We start from the raw sequence: 18,633 nt of genomic DNA on the forward strand, positions 1-18,633 counted from the left end.
TGAGGAGCACTTTCAATGATTAGTTCTATTAATTTCCTTAAATTTGTCTAATAACAAAATCAACCTATTAAAAAGCAACTAAGGGAATAGAAACGAACCCGAGTTTATCTAAATGCACCTCAAATTATCTGAGTTTCTTTAACAGGATACCCATTTGTAATGGGCTTGGTTGGTTAGCATATAAATAGATCAATTTCCACCACAGATGAAGGAATTTACTGTCAAAATCTTCCTATGTGGCCTTTAGGAACGAACACAATTTTATCTAGTCTGTAAGAGCATCTCCAATTTTATCTAGTCTGTAAGAGCATCTCCAATGGAGTTTGGATATATAAAAATATTGATGCCACCTAGGATTTTAGAGACTCATATTAAAAAAACATCTCCAGTGGTTATTGTATGGTTAAAATTGTATCTGGTTTGGCAACTTGAGTTTGGATGAGAGTATGTATTTTTAGATACTCTTCTCCATACCCACGTCATCAATTACTTTCCTTTTAACGCTATTTCAACTTAATTTTTTTAGATCTTTTAACAATTAAATGACACTTCTACTAAACCAAATCTTGATACAACTACCACTGGAGATGCTTATCAAAACAAACATTTTTTTGTATTTCATATCAACAATGTAGGAGTGGAATATCGCACAAATAATAAGGATGCGAAGTAAGGATTATCTGATGCAAGCGAGGACTATCGCACATGGAAAAGTTGAAGTGACATATTGGATGATGTCAGCAAAGACACGAGTAAAGTGTGATGTTCTATGCGAAGTATAAGCTGTGCGAGAATGAGTGAGTGTAAATGAGCGAATGTAACGCACAATGATTCCGAAAATAGTGGATCTCTTAGCTGTCATCCATTATGAGGAATCACTATATAAAGGAAAGAGGTCATCACGTAGGAGAGAGATCTTTTAGTGAGTGTTAGACAAGAAAGTAGGAGAGAGAAAATTTATTTGGAGAGCAAGTAAAGTCATTGTTATCCATTGTATCCAATTATAATCCTTGAAATTAATAAAGAATTCCGTATGATTACTTGAGTGATTGTTTTAGATATATTAGGGTGTGGTTGTAGGTTTTCCTGCAACTACAAACAAAATACCTTTTTTTTAGGCTTCCACATTGGATATATATCCATACACCATTGGAGATGTTCTAAATACCATAAATGCATCTCAGATCTACGGTTAAGAATTAGTGATCGGATATATATATATATTGTTTTCTTTTTTTTGGTCGATAATTTTTTTCCGGCTGAAGAGTTTTCGACTCAGGATACTGGCATCGTCGTCTAATAACTTAGTGATGTCAGCTCATAGCTTTCTAAAAAAAAAGAGTGAGTTAAACCAGAGTCACATACAACTAAATCTTTCATAGTTTTTTTTTTTTGACTTTGAATGCGACAAATGTACCTCAAATTTTATGGGTTAAGAATTAGAGCAGTGCTCTCCCGCACGACCTTACAGGATGCCTTGCCGCAAAAGCGGCTTCTAAGTCGTTAGATCACTATGTCCCACAACTAAAACCCAGATCCAGAAGTGAACCTTTTAGGGAAAATGGTGAGTCCCGAACTGAAAGTGGTGGGTCCTAAACTGAATGCAAATCTAACCGTTTATTTGCTCATCCAACATCTTAGAAGCCGCTTTTGCGGGAAGCCATCCCATAAAGTCGTGTGGGATAGCATTTGTCTAAGAATTAAGGATCCAATTCATAATTTTTCTGGTGTTTTGATACAAATTTTATTGCGGACGAATTTTAAACTCAGATTATTTCACCCAATAAAACTTAGCCACCGTACCATTGGTACACTGCAACCGGAGCGACTACGATGTGGTTGGGCCACATCAAACAAGTATGTGACCCCTGTTATTTTCTTGACTCGTATTAGAAACCATCAGTTTTTTTGCTTTTTAGGGAGATTTCGAGGGGGCAAGTTTTTAGGGATAAGTAGTTAAAAGTAGTTTTATGTGTTTTATATGAGAAAAAATAGATATTTTTTACTTTAAAACTAATTTTCTAATACGTGCCAAGAAAATAAGAGGGGTCACATACTTGTTTGATATGGCCGAACCACATCGTAGCCGGGGCGGACTGCAACATAGTGAGTCAAACCAGAGTCAGATACACCTAAAAGCCTAAAACTTGTGCTCGTACGTCAGGTAAGAAAAATGTCGGTCATCATTTTACTAGATTACACGTGGAACTCACTAGCTAGCAATACCACGTTCACCTCAATAGCACAAACTGTACACGATCGTCTCATCTTTCACCCCACGTTTCATCTGTTAACTTCTCCTCCTCCTCCTCCAGCTTCAAAAAGATAAAAACAACTTAACCATGGTTACCATCCTCTTAATTCCACCACCACCATCTACCCAGAAAACAAAACATAGAGAGACAGACAAACAACAACAAAGTAACAGTAAAGCAACACTGGAAAAGAAGACTGAGAAGAATTCAATACAGAATCAGACACACATCTCAGATCTCTGTTTTTTCTTTCATTTCTTCAAATCAAAACCCTAAAAAACCAAAATTAATAAGATCTGAAATGGAATTCATCATCATCACACCTTAGTGAAAGAGGATATGGGGATAAGAGATGGAATGATGAGTGAATTAACATCAGAAGATGCTAGTGTTGGTACAATTGTATGGGTAAGAAGAAGGAATGGATCATGGTGGCCTGGTAAAATTGTTGGTCCTCAGGAATTAGCTTCTTCTCATCTTATGTCACCAAGATCTGGTACTCCTGTTAAACTTCTAGGTCGTGATGATGCTTCTGTGTAAGTTTCCCACAATCATTTCATCCTTTTTTTCCTGATAATTTTAGTGATTGATTACTGAAGTTTTGTTTTGATGGTAAGTGTTTGATGAAATGTCTTAAAGAAAAATGTCTCAGAATGTGTTGGCATGATACTGTCTTAGTAATTTAAGGGATGGGTTTTGTTTGTATTTTGATTAGGTTCATCTTTGTGATGATAATTGATACTGTTTTTGGCATATGGTGATTTTGGTGGAGGAGTTAAGATAGCAACACAGGGGTGGGATAAAATGGGGACTGATTGCATTAGAAATTGGCTTGGTAATTTAGTGACTGATTCACATAATTAGGTTGGTCTTACTTAAGTTTTGTTGTTTAAGTGTTGTAATGAAATGACTCAAATTGAAAATTTAGTGATGGGTTTGTAAGAGTTGTAGGTTAATCTTTATGACAATAGTTGGTTGTATTGTTTATGGCCTGGTAATTGGTGATGTAGTTAAGATAGCACCACTGAGGGCAGCAAATTGGACTTGATTGCATTAGAAATAGTCTTGGTGGGTTAGCAAAGTAGTGATAATTAGACGGATTTAGCGGCTGTGGCGAACTCTGTTTAGGGCAGTGGCGGACAATTGAGCCTCCCGGTGTCCTTAGCTGGCTCCGTCGCTGCTGGCAATGTTGTATAACTGCACTTATGAGTTTTCTTAACAAGATACCCTTTAGTAATGGATTTGGTGGGTTAGCATATATTGTGAATTAGACGAAAATACTGGCAGTGGCGGACCTGCATAGGGCATCTGAGGGCGAATCCCCCATGGCCTATGGTGGCTCCGTCGCTGTGGGTACTTTCGTCTAAATCCAAACTTATGGTTTTTCTTAACGTGATACCATTTGTCAGAATTTAGAAACCAGATTTGTGTTGGTATTTGTGATGGTAATTGGTACTGTTATTGACCTGGTGATCGGTGGTGACGAAGCCAAGATAGCGCCACTGAGGGGGGCTGGGGGCCAAAATAGACTTTGATTGCATTAGAAATAGGCTTGGTGGATCAGTGCCTAAGTGTTAACCAGACGAAATTACCGGCAGTGGCGGATCCAGTATAGGGCCATTAGGAGGTAATTACCCCTTGTCCATGGCCTATGCTGGCTCCGTCACTGCTTGTAATATTGTTGAATTCACACTTACGAACTGAAAATATATCCCACCAATTTTTTGAAATGGGCGTTAGTTGTTCTGAAATGCACATGCTTTTAGATCATAGAAAATACAGAAGATAAAATAAGTCGTTGTACTTGGAATTATTTGAAATGAAAGAGTTATCTGCTTTTATATTACCATTCTTGGTTGTAAAATCGGTGAAGAACATTCAGAAATTGTGTTGTCTCTTAAGGCGGAGAGTAAAGTAAACTAGTAAACCAGCATTCTTGAAGTTTCTTAGAATGGTACTGTTTTAGGAGTTTAGTTGCTGGTCTGCATCACTCACTGTAGGAGTGTGGACTGATTTTCACTATCAATTGAAGTTCATAATCAGTTCATCTGCTTGTGGACTACTTCAATTAACACATCTCTGTCTTAAGAAGTGCATACTATTCTCCACTTCATCTTGGTGTTAAATACTTTTTGTTTCAGGGATTGGTACAATTTAGAGAAGTCCAGGCGTGTAAAGGCATTTCGATGTGGTGAGTTTGATGATTGCATTGAAAAGGCTGCAAGCTTTCAGGGAAAAACCCCTGTAAAGAAAAGAGAGAAATATGCACGTCGGGAAGATGCAATTCGTCATGCTCTTGAGCTTGAGAGGGAACAGTTGGAAAAGAAGCCGAACTTACGCAGTGGTGTTAATAGTTTCAGAAATAAAAAGTTGAAAAATGGCTTAGGTACTCCAGATAATCTTGCAAATGGTCAGTCCAATCTCCAATCACAGACAACTTCAAAGAAATTAGATTCATCTGGTCAGGTAAAGAGCATGGGGAATTCTTTATATGCTCGGAAATCTAAACATGGGAAACAACCAACCTCTGAAGGTAAAACTCCCCCTCTTGCAAATACTCATGTCAAGCTGGAACCTACTACTGTTCAAAGTGTTGGAGTTGAATGTCCTGCTAACAGGAGTGAAAAATTGCTGGACATGAAAAGGAAAAGGGCTGTGGTTCAACCATCTGACTTCCCTGCTAAAAAACGTGGTAGACGTTGTTATCTTGCTAAAATATTACAAAATAGTGCAAAGGTTGATGGTGAAAGCGTTTCTATCTCTGCCCAAGGTGAAAAAGAGCAGGCAGGAGATTTATGCAGAATGAACAGAATACAGGGTGTTAATTTTCCTGCTGAGTTGAATAATGGCTTGGATCATACAGATAATTCTGGAGACAAGATGCTGAGTTTAAAGTCTCAGTTTAAAACAGATTGCTGTCCTGTGGACCCAAGTTCTTCAACTGAAGAGGATAGCTCATCTGGAACAATGGAAGACGAATCATCTGATACATCTGATAGTGAATATGTTGATCAGGATATGGATGAAAATAAATCCATGGTTCCAAGTAAGATCTTTAAGCTCTTCTGATTTTGGGCTTTTATTTTGTTTTAATTTTTATGTACAAAATTGATTGTATTATTAAATTATGTATGATTATATAAGTTGGCTCTTTTGGTACTGCTTTGTCTTCCTGGATGTGCAGATGCTATTGGGAATGTATATTCTGGTACACACTTAACAGGTAGTAGTTATAATAAACTCCAGTCTGGTAGAATGGGCGTGGAAGAACTGGATGAGGCAGCATATCCTGCTTACAGATCCCAGCAACATACGTTTGACCAAAGTGCAATGGATTATGCTGGTGTGAAGTCATCGATATGGCAATTAAAGGGGAGGCAGAACATACGTAGTGAGACAAGAAGATCCATAGATTCAATGGATCAAGATAATTCAAATGGAATCTTTCAGGGCACATATCTTGATAGAAGACCGAATCTATACCACAAAAGTGAGGAGCTGGACAATGGTTTTGAGGACGAGCTGATTGAGAACTGGGGATATGGAAGAAAAAAGTACCAACCACAATTTGAAGCTGCTCGAAATGATCGTGGCAGAAAGCGCCGTAACTTTTTCGATTCTGAAGGAAATTGGGAGGTTAATGGGCTATCTCAAGTGGCATCAAGAAGATACTGGGATGGATCTAGTGAGCGGTTTCACCCAGCTTATGGCGGCCATTATCTCAATGATCGCTCGAAATCCTTGCTGGTGGATGTGGATATAAAGGTCCAATCTGGTTACCATGGGGAACATGTTCCTTTGGTTTCTTTAATGAGCAGATTGAATGGAAAAGCGATAATAGGGCACCCTATTCGGATTGAAGCGTTACAAGATGATTCAATGGATCCTATTTTGGCAAGTCAAGATTTGAGGGAGGCCACCATCTATGGCAATGGTGGTATGTCTCCAGTTCCGCCAGCTTGGAGAACTGCCAGAAGGACAGTTATGCTTCGTGTCCGACGTCCTAATCCTTCATCATCAGCCGCATTGAATGGGGGCCAGGCTGAGGCTTCCAATCAGAGTCTTTATCGACCCCCAGATTTGGAGAGCAAGCTTTCACTGTACAGGAAATCATATTCAAGTAGTCAGAAAACAAGTAAAGACATCTCGGAAGTTCATAGTTCGAGTAAGACACAAAGTGAATCGTTGAAAAAAGTCACATTGGCTAGCCAAAGAACAAGAATGCTGTCATCATTTGCTGCTGAACGAAAACACAGTGGTGAAGCCATGTCTGATCAAAAGCTCCTGAGTAGAAGTGCTGTAGCTGGATTGAACAAATGGGACGAGGTTGGACCTACTGTAGTAACCTGCATCCCTGTGAAACTTGTGTTTAGTAGGTTAATGGAAACAGTTGGTAGGGCTCCCTCTTCCAGAACAGAGAGACGGAGCTATAAAGTGGCGATCAATGGTGGTGATAATGGAAAAGAAGACACCATAGGTACAGAGTTTACTGTGAAGGAAGTTTAGGTGTGTGGAAATGCTGTAATACATGTTCAGTATTACAGTCCGTGACTCTTTTTGTGACCGAAAATAAAACATCTGAATACTAGAGATTATAGAGGCAGTTCTCCCTGATACCCCTCATTGAAGGAATGTAATCCAAAATTTATACGTAAATTTTTGTAGTTTTATAGGCTTAGGATACTCAGTGTCTGCCTCGGGGGTGTTTCAAGTGGTTATGATGCGGCTCAGGTCAAATCAGATGCTCTTCCTTCCTCTCCCTTTTGGATTCAGAGTTCCAGCAGACAATGGTACATTTCCAGTGATCAAGCTTTTCTTTTGGTGTTGAAGTCTTTGCTCTTACACTCTTGTATAGTTTATACTAAAACCTTGTCAGTATCGGCTTCGGCCACTCATATAATTTAGAAATACGAAACAAGATCATCACATTTCTACTCTGTTCGCCATATGGTTTGTTCACATTAAGGGTTGTGTTTGGCTGTTGGAAAACTTAGCTCTACAACCAAGCACAAACCCATTCTAGAAACTTGTACTGCAATTTTAGCTGACTATAAGATCTACCAATCAAAGAGTTTTGTGACATCACAATGTTTTTTTATTGGTTCTTATTCCCGTCATATGTATGGTCATTCTGATGCTGTTTAAGAGTTGAATTTGATAACTTTTTTAGCTGTAACTTTGATGCAGTCATCTTGAGGTTGCAGGCAGTATACTGGGGAGAATGATAGTAGATTGTTAAATTAGGAAAGAAAATAGAAATAAATGATGTAGAAGAAACAGAAATGAATCTTTTGGGTACCAATTATTGCTATGTGTATTGAATGTCAAACAATTTATAAATTTTCTAATCCCACTCTCAACCAAATGGGATTAGAAATATTCTGATATCTGAGAGTAAGCCAAAATTTCATAGAAGAAGGCGGAGCTCTCATTGGACATTTCTATCAGAAGCAAACAGGTACAGATTCAATGTCAAATGTACTTGGGTAACTGACAATCACCCTTTACCTTTCTTTTTTCTCTCCTCATCATATGTTTCACTATATATTGTATTGGGTTTTAGCTTCTTAACTTGATATCATCGAGAGTTAGAGAGAACCCAAATTAGGATTGAATTTCTCTTAATCCTCATGGCTTCTTCTTCCTTGCAGTGTCCACCTTTTGGGTTTTCAGGGAAGTACTACCACATATCAGGTGCGGATTGCATACGCCAAGGCAGTTTCTTCGAGGGGAAAACAGTTCTGAACCAAGGTGTTGGATATGCTGTTCTATTAGGATTTGGAGCTTTCTTTGCCTTCTTCACTTCCTTCTTGGTATGTATGACTTACCTAACCATATCGGAAATGAATGGATGGTATGAGTTTGCTCTTTTCTGTATCACTTATGTTTTATGTTAACTTATGTTCAGTGAATCCTAATTAATTATGAAGTTTTAGTTTCTCAGTTGAGATCTTTGATATTTTGTTGAAGTGAGGTCTCGGATTCTATCTTTATGCACCGATCAACACCAACATGTTTTACTGCATCTACTTGATTCCGTTTTTCTTTTCTTTATTATTTTGTTAGTTTCTTCAAGAATCTGGATGGATATATTCAATTATTGATTCCATTACATAATTGGTGGATTTTGTTGACTTTATTGGACATAGGAAAGAGATGCATTTGTTTTCTTCTTTTCAGTTTGTTCTCTTAGCATATGAGAATTGGTCTATTGAGATGTCTTTTTCTATAATTATGAATTTGAGTAAACATTCAACAATTTTTAATTCAAAGTTGAAATAGTTTACGTATATGCTGTCCATCACATATTAGATAGTATTCAAAGATGATGGAATCTGCTTCATCTCCATTTCCCAAAATAGGAAAGAATATCTTACTTGGAGAAAATAAAAGATGTTTATTCTGATTTGATATTGATATTTAGGTATGGCTTGAAAAGCGTTATGTGGGAGCTCGTCACACGTCTGAATGGTTCAACACTGCTGGGCGGAATGTTAAAACTGGACTGATTGCCAGTGTCATTGTTTCTCAGGTAATAACCAAATAACTTAACATAAGTTTTACTGTTGCAATATTGTTTTAGTTTACACTAAAGGAAATTTCAACGAACTAAACTATCTTAATGTTTTCAATTGGGATTCTTAAGTGGACGTGGGCTGCTACAATACTTCAAAGCTCTAATGTTGCTTGGAAATATGGTATTAGTGGGCCGTTCTGGTATGCGAGTGGAGCAACCATCCAGGTTGGACACTTTCACAGAGCTTTATGTTGATAATCAAATCTTAGATCAACCTCAACTTCATTCAATTTCATAGAAAATAAGATTATTTGAAGTTTTATCCATTTGTTGTCTTTAATGAAACACACTTCAGGTTTTGCTTATGTGCCTGACTCTTGTATATCAACCAGGTTCTCTTGTTTGGTGTTATTGCTATTGAGATCAAAAGGAAGGCTCCTCATGCTCATACTGTATGTGAAATTGTACGAGCTCGGTATGCATTACAATTTTTATTGTTTTATCTTTTTTTTTTCTTGTTTTGGCGTTGACTTTTTTTTTTCACTACCTAATTATTTCAGAATATTTTGCTCGGAGCACGTTAAGTTCTCAATAAACTGCAGAATATGACAATTTGAACAAGATTTTACATGTTTTTCTTCAGGTGGGGAGTTCGTGCCCATATTGTCTTCCTCGGCTTTTGCTTCTTAACAAATATTATAGTTACGGCAATGTTGCTTCTTGGTGGTTCGGCTGTCGTAAATGCACTTACTGGAGTGAACATATATGCTGCAAGTTTTCTAATCCCTCTTGGTGTGATAGTCTATACGTTAGCTGGTGGATTGAAGGCCACTTTCTTGGCTAGCTACATTCATTCTGTTATTGGTAATTGTTCCACCATTAACCTTGTAGTGTGTCTATGATATCAGGTTGGCTACTTTTTTCTTTGTCTTCTTATAGACTTTTAGATCTCTAATTTTCTGTTTATTTGCTTAATTGTTTCAGTTCATGTATCACTGGTTATTTTTGTGTTTCTGGTTTACACTTCAAGTAGTGAGCTGGGTAGTCCTAAAGTTGTATATGAATGCCTCTTGGAAGTTGGGAGCAAATTGAGGGTCTGTACAGAACCAATTACTCATGCTGCGCAATCCTGCGGGCCTGCTAGTGGCAACCACAAAGGATCCTATGCTACGATGTTGAGTTCTGGTGGTCTTGTTTTTGGTATCATCAGTATCGTTGGCAATTTCGGTACCGTCTTTGTAGACAGTGTAAGTTTGAATCACTTAAATATATCACTTAAATGTAAGTAAAATACAGGACGAATTAGTTAGTTCTTTTGCCTAAATATGCTCATGTTTTAAATGGGTAAACGATTGTTGTCATGCACGTGTGTAGGGATATTGGGTCAGCGCAATAGCTGCAAGACCTTCATCGACTCACAAGGGATACTTATTGGGTGGGCTTGTTTGGTTTGCGGTGCCTTTTTCCTTGGCGACATCACTTGGTATAGGTGCACTTGCTCTAGATCTTCCTATAACAGCAAGTGAAGCGGATCATGGTCTTGTTCCTCCTGCCACTGCTATAGCTTTAATGGGCAAAGGTGGATCAGTTCTTCTTCTCACTATGCTGTTTATGTAAGTCCACATTTGATATATATCCTTGTTTCTTTATGTTTCCGCCACAGAAATTAGAAATTGAGTATTTTAGATTTTTCTTCATTTAGAGCATGACGATATGCAATCTTGGATTTGCTGTTTATATGCACAGGGCTGTGACGTTAGCTGGTTCCTCTGAACTAATCGCAGTTTCCTCCTTATGCACATATGATATCTATCGGACGTACATAAACCCCAACGCAACTGGAAAACAAATTCTGAAAGTGTCTAGAATTGTCGTTTTCGGTTTTGGATGTTTCATGGGTGTACTAGCCGTCATACTGAACAAGGCAGGGGTTTCCTTAGGTTGGATTATTTAGCCACGGGAGTTTTCATTAGTTCAGCTGTTCTTCCTATAGCGTTCATGCTTTTGTGGAGAAAAGCCAACGGAATAGGTGCTATTCTCGGATCTATTATCGGTTGTATTTTAGGAGTTATCACATGGCTTAACTGTAACCAGTGTACAATACGGTCGTGTTAATCTCGACACAACTGGTCGTGATGCTAGCTGGAAATCTGGTATCAATATTGGGTGGTGGAGCTATTCATGCAGTATTCAGTTTTATATGGCCTCAGAACTATGATTGGGAAACAACGAAGCAAATAACAGCAGTTGAGAAGGAAGCAAGTGAATTACCAGCTGAGGAGTTCAAACCTGAAAAACTACTTGCAGCAAAAGCTTGGATAGTGAAATGGGGGGTTGTATTTACTGTTGTCATTGTGATATTGTGGCCTTTATTGTCTCTTCCAGCAGGTAATTTGACCCACCATTTATCTCAATTTTTACGGTGTAGTCAGTCACTTTCTTAGGGATGATATTTATCGAATGCTGAATTCACCAGTACGATTTTGATTCTGTGTGTAGGAGCCTTCAATTTGGGATACTTCACATTCTGGGCAGTTATAGCTATTTTATGGGGAACAATTGGATCTGCTGTGATTATTGCCTTACCCTTAATCGAGAGTTGGGACACGATCCAACTCATCTTAATTGGAATGCTTACAAACAAGAAACCGATGACTGTGCCCGATGCAGAACAACTCGAATCACCAGAGAAAAAGAACACAGATGACGTAACATTACCATAAGCAGCAACTCTTAGACTTCCATCAAGGCGCAGTTTGAAGTTAAAAGTGTAATATTAATTTTTATAAAAATGTGTATAATGTTTGTAACTTTCCTTCATTAATGTGTGTCAAGTCTTGAATAAAGTTTGATTGATAGAACCCAAATACGTCGGTAACATAGAAATAGCAGGTTGTCAATTGATGCATGATCCCACCAGCTGAGTGGGTCTTGCCAATTGACAGCATGGTCCTGCAAACCTGACGGTCAGGAGCTCCTTGGTTTAAGCCTCCATTACTGAGACCATTTTTATAGTCTTTAAGAATGATTACTACATTTCACTTCCCCATTTTTAAACTTTCCCCGAACTTGTGGAAGTATCTGGATTCTGACAATAAGTTACTCCCTCTATTTTAGAAAAAAAAATAAAAAAATGATATTTTCACTTTGTTTGATATGGGCCCGACTCTAACGATAAGTTGCTCTCGGTTTTAGAGAAAAGTGATGCTTTCACCTTAATCAATAGGGTCCGGAGGATTCTGATAAAAAAGTTACTCTCTGTTTTAAGAAAAGTGATACTTCCATTTGACCTATTTTTAAAAAAGTGAAAGTATCTTTTTCCTGGAACAGAAATAGTGTTTGTACGGACAATCGGAAATCCAGCCGTGGATTGACGTGGCAGATGACAGGTGTGGATGTGACGTGGCAGATGACAGGTTGATCTCCTGTGTACAGGTGTGGATGTGATGTGGCAGATGACAGGTTGATCTCCTGTGTACAGGGTGGCAAAATTGGGTTGATTTTGCCGCTATAAAGCTGGTAAGTTTTGAATGATTCATATTGGAGATATTGTGAAAGACAATATCTCATCTTCTTGAACCAAACGGTCATTTCTGGTCATACAAACTAACTTTTTATGATTCACACCCAAATGCAATACTCTCTCTCTCTCACTGAATCTCTGTCACTCAGATTCCAAATCCATGGCATTTGCTTCAGCTACACCACTTTCCTCTTCCAGATGCTACTCAGCAGTCCTTGAAAAGCCAAGAATATCTCTTCTGACCAAATTTAACCCTAAAATCAGGTCAGCATTTGATTCTGGTGTAGCCCATTCACGTAATCAGTCGAAATGTCATTCAATATCGAAATCCATTACCGTTCGAGGACTCGGATCATCATCCAGGTTCTTGAACATGGACCATACAGAAGTATACAGCAACGGACGGCAACAAAACCGAATTGCAATCAAAACTAAGGCTACCAAGGGTGGAATTGCTCTTCCAAGTGTGAGAAATGACTTTGATTTTTTTTTTTTCTTTCAGACTTTGGATTTTTTTGTGTAATGTTTAATGGTGAGTATTTTTTATGGGTAGGTGTGATTTTAGGCTGTGGAAGTTGTGCATTTGGCTGTCTCACTTGGTACAATCCTAGCAGCGGATAAATTTCTAAAACAAGCTTTTGTAGATGCTTCCATCAAGTTCCCTAGTGCTCTTTTCGGAATGTTCTGCGTTTTTTCAGTCCTCACAATTCTCGATGTTACTGTCCCGTCGGTCGCTTCAAACCTGGTGTCATTCTTTGCTCCAGCAAATTTGTTCATTCAGAGATGGCTCCCATTGTTTTATGTTCCATCTCTAGTGGTTTTGCCATTGGCTGTCAAGGATATTCCGGCTGCTTCAGGGCTCAAGATCTGCTTCATCATAGGTAACTGAAATTCAAGGCGGCGACACTTCTGAAATATTTCGACTTTCGATACTTGATGCAATTTGTACTCATTATCGGTGTTTCTTTGCAGTTGTGGGTTGGTTGGCATCGCTCGCTGTTGCGGGTTATACTGCGATTGCTGTCCGGAATCTTGTGAAGACTGAAATGGTTGATGCTGAACCTATGCAGAAACCTTCTCCATTCTCAAGCTTTGAAATAGGGGCTTGGACTGCGATTTTTGTAGCATCGTTTGCTGTAGCCTACGTTAACCCAATTGCACTTGGAACAAGTGCATTGACATTCCTTCCCTTCCTACTTGCAGCTACCGTGCTAGGGTACATGGTCGGTACAGGGTACGTAATGGCTTCTTCTCAAGCATAAAAACCACAATAACATGGTGCACTGTCTTCGATTGTAATCTAAGAATTCTGATTGGTGATGGATATCTTCAGGTTGCCGTCTGCAGTCAAGATAGTACTCCATCCGATTATTTCCTGCACATTATCTGCACTGGCAGCAGCGTTTTCTTACGGTTATTTCTCAGGAACTGGATTGGACGCTGTCCTAGGTAATTACTAATTTACTACCTGCTGTAGTGTCCATTCATTAATTCCCTGTGCATTGTGCCGAGGGAAAAAACTTAACAGGTTACTGCAGGACTCTATCTGACAAAGGCATCGTCTGATCCTGGAGCTGGTGATATACTAATGGGATTCTTGGGATCGGTCATTATTTCTTTCGCGTTCTCCATGTTCAAACAGAGAAAGGTACAATTGTAACATTAAAGATGCTTAAAAATGATGCTCTGCAGTTGATGAATGTTCAAGGCTTTATGCATCTGACATAAAATTTACGTTCTGAGCAGCTGGTGAAGAGGCATGCCGCGGAGATCTTCACGTCTGTGATCATTTCAACGATATTTTCGTTGTATTCAACCGCTCTCATTGGACGCCTCATAAGCTTAGAACCAACTTTGACGCTATCGATTTTACCAAGATGCATCACTGTGGCATTAGCCCTCAGCATTGTCTCCTTGTTTGATGGTAAGCCTGGAATTACTTTGTTTGTTTCTTTTAGAAGTTCCCAAGTACTAGTCTTAAGTTCTTATGAATGTTTGGTTGTGCTGTGCGTATGTACTTGTGTAGGCGCCAATGCTTCTCTAACAGCTGCAACAGTTGTAGTAACTGGTTTAGTTGGTGCAAATTTTGTTCAAGTAATGCTCGATAACCTGAAGTTGAAGGATCCTATTGCCCGAGGGATAGCCACTGCATCGAGGTAAAATCTTGTCAGATTCAAGCATACCTCAGTAACTGACACAAACTAACAACCTCTTTCTTTTTCTTCAGTGCACATGGATTGGGGACAGCGGCATTATCTGCAAAAGAACCAGAAGCACTCCCATTCTGTGCTATTGCATATGCACTGACCGGTATCTTTGGTTCATTGATTTGTTCAGTTCCTTTAGTAAGAAAAAGTTTGCTCCTAATCGTTGGTGCCTAATTAGACATCAAAATCCAATGTAATTCATTTAGTCTATATATTCTATTATCCATTGTCTGGACATTTTGTATACAGAATCATTTTAGAGCATATATTTTTATAATTACAATCAACCCAACCCTTCATCCTCCAGCCAACACTCACTGTATCTATTATGTCAATAACCCAAATGGACAAAAAAACTTAAAATTGATGTTTACAAGAAAAACCCGTCACAATCATTTACCTGATAATCCATTTAACGTAACCAATATTGGCATGATCAAATCTAAAGTAATGGAGTCGACAAAGACTACGGGGACTTCTGACATCGGTAATACTAGTACTCCTACTGATGTTCCTTTGGTACCTTCATCGTCAGAGCATACAACCGTAGAGGTAGTTTTAAGTGATCGTCAGCATCTTGCGGGTGATGTTCGTATTGCACCAGTTCAGCGGCGGAGAAGTAAGAGAGTTTCGAATGAATTTGGTGGGAGTGAAGAGTTACCAACAAATTTCGAGATATTTATATGGACTTTGTTCATATTTCATTATAACTTTTGTGATTCCGCTTCTCTTCCCTCTGATTATCAGTCAAGTCGTATCATCTTCCTCGTCCCCAGCAGCATCTCATGTACAAGCAAGGAATCTTGAGAGTTTCAAGGACAACTTGCATTGCAGAGTCAATGAAATGAACTTGTAAGTCCTCTCTCTGACTCTCCTACGTACATATACTAACTTTAGTTCAAATTTGATCCAATTGCAGGTACAATGGCCTAACTCAACCATCTATCAAAGTATTGAATTCCAAATTCTCACCACTAGAGTGGACAGCATTATCATGGGGTATCGGGATAGTGCTAGTCAGTCCAATTCTTTTCTACTTATCTCCTTACCTGGATCATGGTCGTCGACCTCTGCTGGTTGTGTTGCTGCAGCTGCATTCTCTGCTTTCACATATCACATGCTCCATTACACTGAGAAACTCACAAGCTTATGGGTTGTCTCGATTTTTAGCGGTCTTTTGTGGTTCATCGGAACTCTCCATGCATTATCCTCAAACCGGCCTTCATCTGAAACAACACCCGCAAGCACCACTACAAGGACTAGTCATTTGCTGTCCGTATTCAAGTATCCCCATGCTGTAGGAAGTTTGGTTTCAGTACTGATTTCATCATTCACATCTACTTGCATATTCATGGGCGGTTTACATTACGTCGTAGGGCAACTATGCGTCAAACCGGTCTTCCTTCTCTTCCTGTTCTTGATTTACTTCGTTTTCCCATTGTTTAGTCTCCCACTCTTCCATCCATTACAACTAGTAATGAAAACAGATGCAGTAAGAATGCAATTCTTAGGATTCTTCGTCTCCGCGATTACTTCAGGGGCGGTTTCTATTTCAAGAACAGGGATTGGAATCATGTGCACTTGTCAATATTGGTTGCATTTCAGAGTTTATCTGTTGGGATTTTGCATGCATTTGGTAGAGTTTTGTTGCTGGACTGCACACCAGCGAATAAAGAAGGTGTTTTCTCAGTATGGTTTGCATGGACTAGAGCTGTGGGTACATGTATCGGTTTCATAGTTTCATCAGCTTTCTTCGACAAAGTTGGAGTGACATTCGGTATAGCATTTTGTAGTGTCGTTGCTGGTATGATTGTTCTGGTTTTGGGTAAAGTAAGTCATTTAAGTGGAGCTGTTGCAGCTGGTCATGTTGTAGAGGAAGAAGAGAATGCTGCTATGGGTGAACAAGGGTCACCGGATGATGCCTGAGACCTGAATACCAACTATTTTCCGGCGATAACACGAATTAAGATCAAAAAATTGGTTCAATGTGCTTTTTTCTTTTTCCTTTTACCTCATTGTTTGTTGAATAAATTGGTTTTGTTACCATCTAAAAATTCTTGATTATTTTTTATGTAAGATTATAAACATTTATTGGAATGGACTGCTTTCTTGGATTATATGCCGCCGGCTATTAGATTCCGATTATATGCCGCCGGCTATTAGGGAAGAAATGTTGGTAGGCACAATTTGAGTTTCTTATTTGTATATCAGAGTAGCACTATGTATAATACATTTTCACAAAAACTGTCAAAACACATGGTGAATAAATGCAGCTGGCAGCATTGATATATTATGCAGCAACACGGCGGCAACGGCACCAGAATGCAGTTCCCCCGCCTCTGCCCTGAGCAACTGCGATTTCTTCGTCTACATAAAACCATATGAAGAAAGGGTCTTTGGTGCTTGGCTCCTTATCATCTTGTGTTCCTAGATTTATCTTCAGAGGAGGTAATGGCCCAATCTTTATTTTTAGCAACTCGAATGTGAATGCCAGAATTCGCTTCTTCCATGAGAATTTTCCTTCAAATGTCAAGCATCCTAGTGGCCCAAGGTATACTCCATTCTCAATCCTCTTTCCCTGAACCCCATTGCACAAATCAATACACAAACAAGAAAATACACAAATGAAGCACTAGAACTAAGAATTTGACTGCTGCAAAGTACTTACAGCTGCATCGAATCGTTGAACAGCGGTTATAGGGAAATAGCTACCCTGCTTGATTTTATCCTGAATTGCATTAGCAAGCTGAATATCAGTACACATTCATTCATGCGGCGAAACACTGGAAAAGTATTGTGTAAAAGTACTAAAAAATGTCTGTAACTATAGCTTACTTTGGAAGTGAAGATAAGCATCCAAGTGTTGCCGGGTGATTGAGTTCCACCAAGAGTATCAAGAAAATTTGAAGGGTCTATATCCTTATTAGCCTTCTTGATTACACCAAGTGCAGCAAGAACTTCTTGTTTCTCAACTTTTCTAGTCTTGGCTGCTTTCTTTAATACCTTTATACTTTCCTCAACCTCCTAAATCAAAATAATAACAAACAAAATCATTCAGCAAATGAATCAATAACAACAACAAGAAGAAGAAACTCATAGCAACTAATTGCTTTTTTTACTTACTTTAGTGGCATCCGGAACATCATCTGTTGTAGGTGGAGTAGTAGCACTAGCAGTGGTGCATCTTGGGAGATGTTTTTGTAGAATGGCTCCTGCTAGTTTATTGGGTTTGAGTGATAGGGTCTCTGAAGAGAGTCTAGTTGAATAATGTTGTTGGTTGATGTTTAAAGGAGAATGAAATCGAGTTTTTTGAGAGAAAGCTTGTGAATTTGTATTGCAATTATAAGATAATAACTTGTTCATATTCATCACTACTGATGATGATGATGATGATGCCATTTTCTTTCTTTCTATCCCTTCTTGTTTTTAGTTTCTCTCATTTCTTCTTATCTTCTCTGGTATTTTTGTGTGATGGGAGTTTCTTCTCTTATTCCAATGATCAGTGGACCTAACCACTAGGCCCAAACACGCCCATCTTTTTTTTGAATGATTTTCTAGGGACCAACGTTTTTTTGACGGGACCGTGGTTTTATTAGGCCACCTTTCCTATAGTGATAAGGGATGTCCTAAAACGTTGAAATGACAAACCTACCTTTAACCTAATTTAATTTAAAACCAACCTAATAACCACCAATATATATAACCACCACCTCCTCCCACCACCACCGCCGATTACCACCACCACCAACCACCGATTACCACCACCACCTCCTCTCACCACCACCACCACCACCGTCTATTTAAGAAATGTAACAACATCAATGCAATCACAATTAAGTTCGATTATATAATAATTTTATCGAGTATAAAAGACGCCATCCGCAACCAAAATCATAATAATTTGAATATTTATGTTTCCCAATGTATCTAATTCATTAGCCAGTGATCCCGAAATAGGGATTACCAAAAGCTTTTACCCATTCAACCAAAATCAGAAAAGAAAAAAGCCTGAAGTTCTTTAACAATTGAAGACAAAGAACACACAACAACAAATAAATATAAGACATGGGTTTATAATTTCACTTAGTTTGCTCCCTGAGTCCCTTCACAATCATCGGATGAACAGAAGTG

The 18,633-nt window shown here is 38.7% G+C and overlaps 4 protein-coding genes and 1 pseudogene across 4 annotated transcripts; 4 read left to right on the plus strand and 1 right to left on the minus strand.

Moving 5' to 3' along the window:
• Window positions 1–2,298: 2,298 nt before the first annotated feature.
• LOC113322413 (uncharacterized protein At1g51745-like) lies at window positions 2,299–7,464 on the plus strand. Its single transcript, XM_026570495.1, has 3 exons — window positions 2,299–2,791; window positions 4,397–5,301; window positions 5,440–7,464. Exons 1-3 carry the CDS (start codon window positions 2,595–2,597, stop codon window positions 6,759–6,761), a joined length of 2,424 nt encoding a protein of 807 aa, XP_026426280.1. The 5' UTR covers window positions 2,299–2,594; the 3' UTR covers window positions 6,762–7,464.
• A 284-nt stretch (window positions 7,465–7,748) lies between these two features.
• On the plus strand, window positions 7,749–11,639 carry LOC113322423 (annotated as a pseudogene).
• A 701-nt stretch (window positions 11,640–12,340) lies between these two features.
• Window positions 12,341–14,794, plus strand: LOC113322434 (plastidal glycolate/glycerate translocator 1, chloroplastic-like). The gene is made up of 8 exons (XM_026570514.1): window positions 12,341–12,761; window positions 12,861–13,176; window positions 13,268–13,529; window positions 13,629–13,744; window positions 13,834–13,943; window positions 14,042–14,219; window positions 14,322–14,451; window positions 14,523–14,794. Exons 1-8 carry the CDS (start codon window positions 12,456–12,458, stop codon window positions 14,674–14,676), a joined length of 1,572 nt encoding a protein of 523 aa, XP_026426299.1. The 5' UTR covers window positions 12,341–12,455; the 3' UTR covers window positions 14,677–14,794.
• Window positions 14,795–14,922: 128 nt separating this feature from the next.
• Window positions 14,923–16,599, plus strand: LOC113322451. The gene is made up of 2 exons (XM_026570539.1): window positions 14,923–15,354; window positions 15,422–16,599. Exons 1-2 carry the CDS (start codon window positions 15,089–15,091, stop codon window positions 15,801–15,803), a joined length of 648 nt encoding a protein of 215 aa, XP_026426324.1. The 5' UTR covers window positions 14,923–15,088; the 3' UTR covers window positions 15,804–16,599.
• A 62-nt stretch (window positions 16,600–16,661) lies between these two features.
• Window positions 16,662–17,967, minus strand: LOC113322444. The gene is made up of 4 exons (XM_026570526.1): window positions 17,626–17,967; window positions 17,338–17,526; window positions 17,171–17,230; window positions 16,662–17,080 (listed from the first exon to the last, which is right to left on the minus strand). Exons 1-4 carry the CDS (start codon window positions 17,899–17,901, stop codon window positions 16,793–16,795), a joined length of 813 nt encoding a protein of 270 aa, XP_026426311.1. The 5' UTR covers window positions 17,902–17,967; the 3' UTR covers window positions 16,662–16,792.
• Between the last annotated feature and the right edge of the window lie 666 nt (window positions 17,968–18,633).

Source organism: Papaver somniferum, chromosome 1 (assembly GCF_003573695.1).
Source record: "Papaver somniferum cultivar HN1 chromosome 1, ASM357369v1, whole genome shotgun sequence".
In the NCBI taxonomy this organism is placed as follows: Eukaryota; Viridiplantae; Streptophyta; class Magnoliopsida; order Ranunculales; family Papaveraceae; genus Papaver; species Papaver somniferum.